Raw genomic sequence first — 11,754 nt, forward strand, 5'->3', positions numbered from 1 at the left:
ACGTGATCAGCAGGTTTATTTGCGCATCTTTTCTGTTCACAAGACTCATTTAACAGCAAATATTATTTTTTAGACAGATATCTGATTAAAAATGTCATTAAAAAGTTAGAATATATTAACATCAGAGCTCCGATATTTTATTTCGATTATTTTTTATTATTATATGACATTTTTTTTTTATCAGAATGATTTTTTATTTGATTTCCACCAAAATTTCAGACGCTTTGGCGTTTTTTTGTTTATAAATCATAATATATATTAAAAACTTTTTTCTCCGTAAAAAAAGTCCGGAAAGGGTTACAAACTCCAGCCGGAAGTGTTTCTCTTAGCCCGGAAGTGGACATCGTGGGGAAAAAAGAGAAACAACAAGGACAGCGACGTCAGAAATCGAGTTGGTTTAAGTGCAAACTCCGTGATTATAAGCGGAAAAATCACCCAGGAGAAGATTTTACGGCGTTTTATCCAGAGTTTGGATTAAATCTCGGTCTCGAAGCGGAAGTGTTTGGTGAGTGTTTGTTTGAATCATCCCGTAAAAGTCGTCATGTTGGGGCTGAAATTCCAGTCTGGCCAATGAGGAGTGAGTGATCTCACAGATCTCCGGCTGTTTCAGAGAAAAGATCAAGAGAATAACACGACATCACACCTCATGTAGAGCAAATTAATGTGCTTCTGACAATGTGTGGAAAGTAAACGTCATGGTTGTGTGTTGTAATGAATGTATAGGAGGTTTATATGAAGCTGGAGAACATCACAAACATGCAGTAGCACATACAGAACCAACCTAAACAAACCTGAATCAGCCAGAACAAACCTGAGCAAATCAGATCTCCCTGAACCAACCAGAACCAACCTGGGCAAACCTGAATCAACCAGAACCAACCTAAGCAAACCTGTATCAGCCAGAACCAACCTGAACCAACCAGAATCAACCTGAGCAAATCTGAATCAACCAGAACCAACCTGAGCAAACAAGAGCCCCCAGAACCAACCAGAACAAACCTGGCTGTGATGTTCTGCAACAATAACCAGTACAGATGAAGAGGAACATAAGCAGGAACTCATGTCCTGGTTTTGTGCTGCAATGATGTAGATGTGTGTATCAGTGGTATTTAAAGCTGCAGTATTAAACACTGACCAGTTTATGTTTCATTCTCTTTTTACTCTGTAAATGACTAGAAAACTCCGGCACTGAAGGCAGTGATGATGTGATGGTGATGTAGCGATGGTGATCTGATGATGCAGTAGTGATGGTGATGTAGTGATGATGTATTAGTGATGGTGATGTGGTGATGGTGATGTAGTGGTGATGATGCAGTGGTGATGTGATGATGGTGATGTGGTGATGTAGTAGTGATGGTGATGTGGTGATGGTGATGTGATGATGCAGTAGTGATGATGTAGTGATGGGATGATGTAGTAGTGATGGTGATGTAGTGATGATGTATTGGTGATGTAGTAGCGATGGTGATGTGGTAATGATAGTGATGTGATGATGCAGTAGTGATGGTGATGTTGTGATGATGTAGTAGTGATAGTGATGTGGTGATGATGTGATGATGCAGTAGTGATGGTGATGTAGCGATGGTGATGTGATGATGCAGTAGTGATAGTGATGTAGTGATGGTGATGTGATGATGCAGTAGTGATGGTGATGTAGTGATGGTGATGTGATGATGCCGTAGTGATGGTGATGTAGTGATGGTGATGTGATGATGCAGTAGTGCTGGTGATGTAGTGATGGTGATGTGATGATGCAGTAGTGATAGTGATGTAGTGATGGTGATGTGATGTGATGATGCAGTAGTGATGGTGATGTAGTGATGGTGATGTGATGATGCAGTAGTGATGGTGATGTAGTGATGGTGATGTGATGGTGATGATGATGTGATGGTGATGTAGTAGTGATGGTGATGTGATGATGGTGATGTGATGATGCAGTAGTGATGGTGATGTGATGATGCAGTAGTGCTGGTGATGTAGCGATGGTGATGTGATGATGCAGTAGTGATGGTGATGTAGCGATGGTGATGTGATGATGCAGTAGTGATGGTGATGTGATGATGCAGTAGTGATGGTGATGTAGTGATGGTGATGTGATGATGCAGTAGTGATGGTGATGTAGTGATGGTGATGTGATGATGCAGTGATGGTGATGTAGTGATGGTGATGTGATGTGATGATGCCATAGTGCTGGTGATGTAGTGATGGTGATGTGATGATGCAGTAGTGATGGTGATGTAGTGATGGTGATGTGATGATGCAGTAGTGATGGTGATGTAGTGATGGTGATGTGATGATGCAGTAGTGATAGTGATGTAGTGATGGTGATGTAGTGATGCAGTAGTGCTGGTGATGTAGTGATGGTGATGTGATGATGCTGTAGTGCTGGTGATGTAGCGATGGTGATGTGATGATGCAGTAGTGATGGTGATGTAGCGATGGTGATGTGATGATGCCGTAGTGATGGTGATGTGATGTGATGATGATGTAGTGATGGTGATGTGATGATGCAGTAGTGATGATGATGTAGTGATGTGATGATGCAGTAGTGATGTGATGTAGTGATGTGATGATGCAGTAGTGATGGTGATGTATTGATGGTGATGTGATGATGCCGTGGTGATGTGATGATGCAGTAGTGATGGTGATGTGATGATGCAGTAGTGATGGTGATGTAGTGATGGTGATGTGATGATGCAGTAGTGATGGTGATGTAGTGATGATGATGTAGTAGTGATGGTGATGTAGTAATGAACTATTGGCTATCCGCAAAAATCTTCATCCGATGTTTTTTCTGGCTTCCGATCTGCTGTCATTACGAGAGCGGCCTCTAGAGGTGAATAACTGACACCGCGTGCTGTTTGTTTTTACGCGTGAGACTGCGCGCTGCCCGGAGAGCTCTATATTATATTTATTATTTATAATTCATTATTGATATAATTATATTTATTAATTCGTACATTCATATTTATTTCATTTACCACATTTACATGTTTTTTTATTTTTGTAATAAAGTTTTTCCCAAAAAAAAATTTGTTTAATTTTTTTTTAATCCAGTATCCATTGTAAAAACGTTTGTAATAATCGTTTATTACTTGGTTATCGGTAAAATCGGTCACTCTCTAGTATAAAGTACATAAAATAAGCGTTCAATAAGGAAAACATAGTGTCTTTTATTTGTGATTGTGTTTTATTTTTTTTTATTTTTCTTATGCTTGTGTTACAGCACAAAACCTCTAGAAATGCAATAACAAGACTTAAGAGGGATTTGGATGTTTCCTGACGTCACAGTGATCGACTCACAATAATGATCTTCTAAAGTTTTGATGATTGTTTATGTTTTGTTTACAGGATTGTGTGGAATAATGGACTGGATCCGGAGCGTAAGTTTCAGAGGTATCGTAGCTGAGCTCCACTTGAGCGTGTTATGCCGTGCTTAGCGGAAAAAAGTTCCCAGAATCCTGCACTAACCTGAGCCGGTTATTTGCCCACCCTCTTGGAGATTAGTAGACTGTGTTTGACGGGGAATGACGGAGCCCTGAGCCTCATCAGTTTGAGCTTTTTCATGAATGATGGACGTCGTGGATGATCCAGAAGAGCTGAGTGCCGGGACGTGTCCGGACGATGGATCAGCGAGTGGGGAATTCTGTGAGGAGCCTGTGCCGAGCCTGTCTGAGGAAGCGGAAACATCTCGGCAGGTGCCTGAGGATCCGAACTCGGAGACCGGCACCTCGAAACAGGAAGAGGACTCGGAGAAAGCGGATGAGTGCGGGTGTGTAAGAACTAACGGGGGTATGGAGGAACTGGGGGAAGACTGTGTATTCGATGAAGTGGATGATGAGAAAGATGGCTGGAGGACAAACGTCGCCGGGAAGGACACGTCCGGATCTCGGGGGAAGAAAGGAAAACAGAGGAAGAGCGGCTCAGTATCAGGAGATCAGTTTTCATTTTGGACTTCGCCTTCGTCCTTTTCCTCGTCGACCGGAGCGAGCAGACACAAGCAGATCCGCCGGAGGAACCACCATCATCATAACCAGGGGCGCCTGAAAAGACAAACTGGCTTCCAGGTCCTGGCAGCTTTCCGGGATTTCCTGTCAGTATCCGTCAGCCCATGGAGTATCTCCTGCATTCATATGGTGGTGGACCTGATCGTGTCTCTGACCCACCACTGCGGCGTCGTCGTCGAATCCGGAGCGATTGCACTTTACGACCTTGGAACGCTCATGCTCTTCAAGGTCACCGACGTCCCGGGAATGAAGCAGGATTTAAAGCGAGCCGTGGATCGGACCTGGAGTTCTGGTGCGGCCCTCGCAGCCTGGGTTTGCAAAACCACGAGTACTACACGCAACGCGCTGGTTTCTGCTTTCGGTCTCCTCAGCAGCCTGGTGTTCCTCTGTGCCTGGGTTGTGAGGAGCATCGTCGAGAGGCTGGGTGGAGACCGAGGCAGGAGATGGTGGCTCAGTCTTCAGAACTGCTGGATTATGAAGAAAGTGGTTGTGATTACCGGAAGGATCAGAGGATGGCTTTGGAAATTGATACGTGGCTCTGCGGAGGTGACTGCGAATCTAGAGTCTCCATCCAGGACTGAGAAGAGTCAGCCTGGCCAGGAGCTCGAGAGACTGCTGGCATTAGCACAGGTACCCCAGAGTAATGTTCATGAGCTCATATTCTCTCTGTGATAGCAAATATCCATGAAATGATAATGAATCAACCCTGTGGTGCAGATCCCTGAAGATGAGCTGGACCCGTTTAACGTGTTGGGCGTGAACACTCACGCCACCGATTCAGAGCTCAAACGGGCCTATAGACAGCTGGCTGTTCAGGTGAAGTTCTAATACACAATTAGGATCAGTGTTTGGCTTTGTAGTGAAAACTGAAGAACCAGGTTAAAATTGGTGGAGCCTTTTAAACGTCAAATTTATGTTTCACGCCATGTGTGTATATGGATATCAATGTCTTTTGTACGTTCAGGTCCATCCAGACAAGAACAAGCACCCTCGAGCCGGCGAGGCTTTTAAAGTCCTTAGAGCAGCATGGGACATTGTGAGCAACCCAGAGACCCGCCGCGAGTACGAGCTGTAAGTGGTAAAATGTGCAAAACGCAAATAGAAACAGAATGCAATGATTTGCAAATCCCATAAATCCATATTCAATTTGCAGTAAAACAAAAAAACCCCATCAATTATTTAAACTGTGAATATGTCAAATTTTAACAAATTTAATGTCAATTAAAATTTGACAGCTGCAACACGTCTCAAAACAGTTTGACAAGGCCACGTTTCTAACGTGTAGCATCACGTCTTATGTCCGTATACATCTGGAAACTCAGGAGACCACGTTTTGGGAGAGGAATGTTGTCCCATGTGTGTCTGATACAGGATTCTAGCTGCTCAGCAGTTCTGGGTTTCCTTTGTTGTGTTTTTCATTTCATTATGCACCGAATACTTTTATTATGTGCCAAATGTTTTCTGCTACGTAGTCATGCTATTGTTATGCTCAAATTTGGAAGGTCAATCCCTAAAAAAAGATGTTTTCTGAATGGAAGCATTTGTTGCTTTGAAACCTGTATATAGAATTCAGCATTGATGGAACCTTTCCAAATGTGCAAACTGCCCTTTCCACTGTCAATGATGCACTGCCATACCATCAGAGATGCGGCTTTTTAAACTGAGCCAGATGTTCTTTCTCCTCTTTATCAACATTACCTTTTTACTTAAAAGATTTATTTTTCTATGTTCTATCGTGAATAGAATATGGATTTAGGACATCTGCACATAATTGCATTCTCTTTTTGGTTATATTTTAGTGTTCCAACATTTATTTTGGAATTGGGGTTATATTTATTTCTGTAAGTAATCTGAGGTTTGTTGATGCTTTGATACCAAAACCTGATTTGTTTTTTTTTCACAACAGGAAGCGAATGGCCGCGTCAGAGCTCTCCAAGTCGATGAACGAGTTCCTGACGAAGCTGCAGGATGACCTGAAGGAGGCCATGAACACTATGATGTGCACCAAGTGTGAAGGCAAACACAAGTAAGGCTTAAAAAATATTTGCTACGCAATACCTAATGTAATAAAAAGTTAGAAATCCTTCTCATTAGTAATATAAATGTCGCACTTTGTGCCAAATATTTGTACTTATATTGTACCTATCAGTGCGAATAACAAGCACCTACAGGTACCTTTGCATTTTTACTAGAGATACAGATTAGCTAGGTTGGGTAATACTCCCGATAACCGATTAATCGACCCCTAGCTTTTAAAATGGAAAAGGGGATAAAACAAAAACAAACATAACACTCCATGTAAAATAGTAAATGAAACAATGAATAATTATATTAATAAATATTGAGAAAAATAAGACAAGCATTCAAACTGAAACAAAAAGTAACACCCCAAATAAATAAAAACGGTTACATCCTAAATTAATAAAAAATTAAATCATTTCAAATAAACAGCACGTGGTGTCAGTGACTCGCCTCTAGAGGCCGCTCTCGTACTGTGTAACACAACAGGGAAAAACAGTATGGAAATCAGTATGAATTTTTTTATCCAGATAGCAATCTCTAGTTTTTACTTTCTGGTGCTGCGTGGGTTTTGTTCTGCAGGCGTTTTGAGATGGACCGCGAGCCTCACGAGGCACGTTTCTGTGCCGAGTGTAATAAACGGCACAGCGCTGAGGAGGGAGACCTGTGGGCCGAGTCCAGCATGCTTGGACTGAAGATCACCTATTTCGCCTTTATGGACAGCAAAGTCTACGACATCACTGGTATTTAAATTTACACTTTGCAAATGTATAAAGTTTTTGTGTTTCGTTGCTTTCGTTGTAGTGAATTTTTTTCCTATTTGTGTCATGGCACAGAATGGGCCGGTTGCCAGAGAATAGGAATTTCCCCTGACACACATCGTGTCCCATATCACATTTCTTTTGGTTCCAAGAGTAACAGCAGCTCCAATCGCCACAGGTAATGACCTTAACATTTCTTGAGTAATAAACAACAGACTTAAATTTTGTTTACTGGAATGAACAGACAGTAAAAAACCCAAGGCCCCGCCTCTTTTACAGAGATAGACACCCAGGCCACGCCTCTTTTACGCAGATCGACACCCAAGCCACACCTCTTTCACAGAGATAGGCACACCCCATTCACAGAGATAGACACCCAGGACACGCCCTCTTTACGTAGATAGACACCCAGGACATGCCCTCTTTGCGTAGATAGACACCCAGGACACGCCCTCTTTACGTAGATAGACACCCAGGACACGCCCTCTTTACGTAGATAGACACCCAGGACACGCCCTCTTTACGTAGATAGACACCCAGGACACGCCCTCTTTACAGAGATAGACACCCAGGACACGCCCGCTTTACGTAGATAGACACCCAGGACACGCCCTCTTTACGTAGCTAGACACCCAGGACACGCCCTCTTTACGGAGATAGACACCCAGTACACGCCCTCTTTACGGAGATAGACACCCAGGCCACGCCTCCTTCATAGACATAGATGTGTGAGGCACCTCTTTCACCAGTTTATACCAGTAAAAATAGTAATATTCCCTGTCTCGCTGTCTCAGATCTCCCTCAGGCCACGCCCCCGCTCCAGGCTCTCCGCCAGACCTGCAGGATTTCTTCAGCCGCATTTTTCAGGGTGCTCCAGGAGGCGACACCTCATCTAACGGTGGATTCTTTTCACCGGGATCGACCCCTAATTACCCTGGGGGCGGCTCAAGTCCTCCTCCTCCTCCTCCTCAGCCCGGCTTTTTCCCTCAGCGAGGGGAGACGAGCGAGAGCTGGAGCGAGGGAGGAAAAGTACAGCGTCGGAGGAAAAAAGCCCGCAAACCTTTTCAGCGCTGAGCTCCGGCAGGACGAGCTACGACGCTCACGGAGGAGAACAACGGACTGCGGCGGCGCCTGGGGTTTGTTCTCGACTAGACAACAGGCAGGTCGAGGGACAGAATGGAGGGGTCTGTGAATGTGCACGGGGTCATCTCGGTGCCAACAGAAAGTCGAGGAGATGCCGTAAAATAAAACGGTTTCAACGTTTTTGGGTTTTCTTTTTTTTTTACTATGAGCTCATCGTTGCTGAGATAAATGGCTTTTTTTCTTTCTTTTTTAATTTTTTCTAGCTTCCTGTCAGGCAGGTATGCAGTAGCATGGCTTTCTTTTTTTATCATCAGTGTTTTTCGATCCTTATTAACAATCGGCCATGTAAGGACACCTCAGGGATGATCAGTTGTTCAGCGAGGGCAGAAAGACACACAGCTCACAATATCACAGTAACGATCATCCGTAAGTGGTGAATACATTTGTTCCCCGATTTCTGTTTTGTTAACTTCGAGGTTTGTTTTGAAGCAGAGGCTCGATGTGAGGTGCAGAGAAATGTCATAAATCCTCCATGAGGACTGACTTGGTTAAAAAGAGCTGGTAATATTGTAATTTTTTTCGTTCTTCTTCTTTGTCTTTATTTTCTATGAAGAAAACCAAAACTGGCATTTTCTTGTTTGTCAAATGACACATTAAAGCTCCACTCAAATATTTCTCACTCAAATATAGTCAATCAGCCAAAAGTGACTGGGTTTGGTGTCTGGAATTGTACATCTTCACCACGTGCTCATGTGTACAAGCACTGGGCAACAAGTGAGATGTTCACCTGAGATGTAAATCGAGGCTGCTTCATTTTGACTCCTCCCATGGCCACGCCTTCCTCACGCTACATTATAGCGACATCTACATCAAGCCTGATTTATACAAACGCATTTTTCGTTCTCAATTTAGTTTTTACTCTACACACTGCACAAAAACGGCGCTTTCTAAATGTCTCTCTCGACTGGAAAAGTTTTTTTTCTGTTGTAGCGAGCACCAAAAGAGAAAATTAAGATATTTTAAAAAATATATTATTACGCAATGTATTTTCAGTCATGTGACTTCTTCAACTCCTGTGAGTTTACATGCAGCTCCAACTGTGATGCCGTGAGCTTTTTCAGAGTTTTTTTATTTTTTATGCATTGATTTATTATAATTTTATTTTTAAACGTTTTGAAGCAGTGATTATATTCATATCGATCTAAATGAACGTGGGTGCAGCCTGTGACTCTTCCCTTCACTGGGATTAAGGGATCACTCCAGAAATGGAAACATGTTTTCGTTGTCCCAAAACAATCGTTAAAACAAAGCAAAAGAATGGACAGAGCAATTTAATAACAAACAGCATACAAAGAAATTCAATGCAGCGGCTAATTTAGTTTTTTTTTCCTGTTCAGGCGAATCTAAACATACGATTAACGCTCGGAATTGTCGTGCCACTTTTTTATTTTATTTTCTAAAAGCTGAAGTCTTGGTGTTCATTTCACAAACAACCATCATGTGATTTTTTGTAAAGACCCTACACAAGGCACCACTGTGTGGAGGTCATTGGAGTTCGTTCAACCTCCTTCCTGTTTTTGGTTTCCACTTCCTGTTGCACCTGGTTATCGTGGTCATGCGTGTAAACTTTATAACCGAGTACAGTACACTGAAATGGACAGCTGGATAGGCCACGCCCACAAGAGTCTAGATCTAGTGTGCACACAGGAATGATACACAGTATAAACACAGATTAGATCTGAAGTGTTTCGCTTTATGTATGTGTATACAGTGGCTGTGAAAAGTTTGGGTTTGAGGCTCAGACGCACGTTCAGGATCCGGTTCAGGTTCAGCTGAAATACTTTGCTGTGTAAGCCGAGGTTTCTTGTTCATCCCAGAGCAGTTTAGGATTTAGGTGCAGTGACTGGGCAGGTTGTTCCATGATAATGACACTCCAGACGTCTGTCTGCTCTCTAAATAACACGTACAGAACTCAGACGTGTGCTTCCTCTCATCGTCTTGTTGTACGGTGAAGTCGGTTCCAACGAGCCATAGTCCAGACGGAACTTTTTGGTGATGAATGTGTGAGTGTGGGGGTGAAGGAGTCTGATCACATCTCTCCTGTTCTCCATCTCACACAAGTTCTTCTGTTAGAGACGTCCCATTTGGACCCCACAGAACTTTCATCCACTCATTCACCACCACCTTTCCCAGCCGCAGTATCTGAATATATTTCAGGGAAACAGATTTCATTAACACTGGAGTTTGTTTTGGCTGAATGACTGCATTTGGGTGAAGAAAGACAATTGTGGATTTTTTATTTTTTTGGAGGGTTTTTTTGGGGGGCCAAAACCACTCATGACTTACTGTCTGCAAATTTACACCCAAAAAAACAAAACCTTCTCCGCTTTTTATGGAACAAACTGAAATGACCATCACACTTTTCTACGAAGAGCAGAGACGTGCGCTGGGACCGAGAGGAGTTTGTGTTTATTTTGGGGACATTTTATTGAAATGAGGCAGGTGCAAACATTTTCTTCATACACACACACACACACACACACACTAACAGAACAATATCAGAATTCCACATCATTCACTCCCTGAGAGAAAGTAAAGAAATTCACGAAGCCCCGCCCACTCCCTACGATCTTCACTACGATTCTCACGAGACACTTTCAAACACGTCACACACGTTCACGCACGCGCCTCATTCGTGACTCGACTTTAAATACTGTGATGCGTTGTTTTTTGTTTTTTTTTAGGAAACTGTCTGGTGAATATTTATGAACCCGATTAGCCTTAAATGAATGAAGCGGTTCTTCTGTTTACGAGATATTTCTATAATCCAGTATATATTTCGGTTCCTCCTGTTTCTTTACCCCATCACATGCATGAGACAGACAGACAGACAGAGCGAGAGACAGACAGACAGAGTGAGCGAGAGACACCGACAGACAGACCGAAAGAGAGACAAAGAGAGACAGACAGACAGACCGAGAGAGAGAGACAAAGAGAGAGAGAGACAGACAGACGTGTCTGGGGGCTGCGCTGGAGGTTAGGAATGAGATGAAACTCGCATATAAAGTGGAAATATTGGCGATACGGTCATTTTACGAAAGTTTCCTATTTAGAAAACACTGAGGAAAAAAACGGAAATAAAAGTTTTGGACGGAACTCATGATGGAATTATAATATTTTCTTATGTTTAATCTTAAATTGAGTTTCTTCCCCCCGTCTTTATTAGATTGGATTTTTTTTTTAGCTTGGATGTTGATTTGTAGCTTCTTTTTTTATCATTTTATGTTGCACAGTGTTTTGTAAAAACATGATTTAATTTAATTTTTTATTTTTTAAACAAAATAGTCCATTTGTGTGTGTGTGTGTGTGTGTGTGTGTGTGTGTGTGTGTGTGTGTGTGTGAGTGATTTGCTGCGACGGCAGAAGTGTGACCGCTTGACTTTATATCTCCGACTGAATCCGAGACGCCGTGTTTTCCGCATCGCAGAACGTCCTGGAGCAAGAAGTGAATTTCAGCCTGTATGCAAAAAAGATTTATATGATTTAACAAAAAAAAAAACACAAGACAATCATTCTAATAATAATTATAAATATCTAATAAATAAATAAATGGTGCGGGACACTTTTGGAGTCTTGAAGGTTTTATTCCATCCGGTTCCCATGACGATTAATTGCTGCTTCTTTTCATTGTTTCATATTAAATTTGATTTCTGTAACACCAAAGACTTCTGTCATTATTTTTTTGTTTTGTTTTACTTTTGAGGAGCAACTTATACGTCTTTGTTGGTCTGATGCAATTTATTTACCCATACGCCAACAGATGGCAGCACAAGGCTGCATGCACAGTCACAGGGAGCACCGACCTTCATAAATCAGCGTGCCAAA

At 42.4% G+C, this 11,754-nt stretch overlaps 1 protein-coding gene across 1 annotated transcript; it reads left to right on the forward strand.

Moving 5' to 3' along the window:
* The first annotated feature begins 318 nt into the window (after positions 1–318).
* dnajc14 (DnaJ (Hsp40) homolog, subfamily C, member 14) lies at positions 319–8,542 on the forward strand. The gene is made up of 8 exons (XM_046875528.1): positions 319–505; positions 3,352–4,637; positions 4,725–4,823; positions 4,972–5,078; positions 5,914–6,033; positions 6,609–6,769; positions 6,863–6,965; positions 7,582–8,542. Exons 2-8 carry the CDS (start codon positions 3,570–3,572, stop codon positions 7,859–7,861), a joined length of 1,938 nt encoding a protein of 645 aa, XP_046731484.1. The 5' UTR covers positions 319–505; positions 3,352–3,569; the 3' UTR covers positions 7,862–8,542.
* The last annotated feature ends 3,212 nt before the right edge of the window (positions 8,543–11,754 follow it).

This window comes from Silurus meridionalis, chromosome 19 (genome assembly GCF_014805685.1).
Source record: "Silurus meridionalis isolate SWU-2019-XX chromosome 19, ASM1480568v1, whole genome shotgun sequence".
Classification (NCBI taxonomy): domain Eukaryota; kingdom Metazoa; phylum Chordata; class Actinopteri; order Siluriformes; family Siluridae; genus Silurus; species Silurus meridionalis.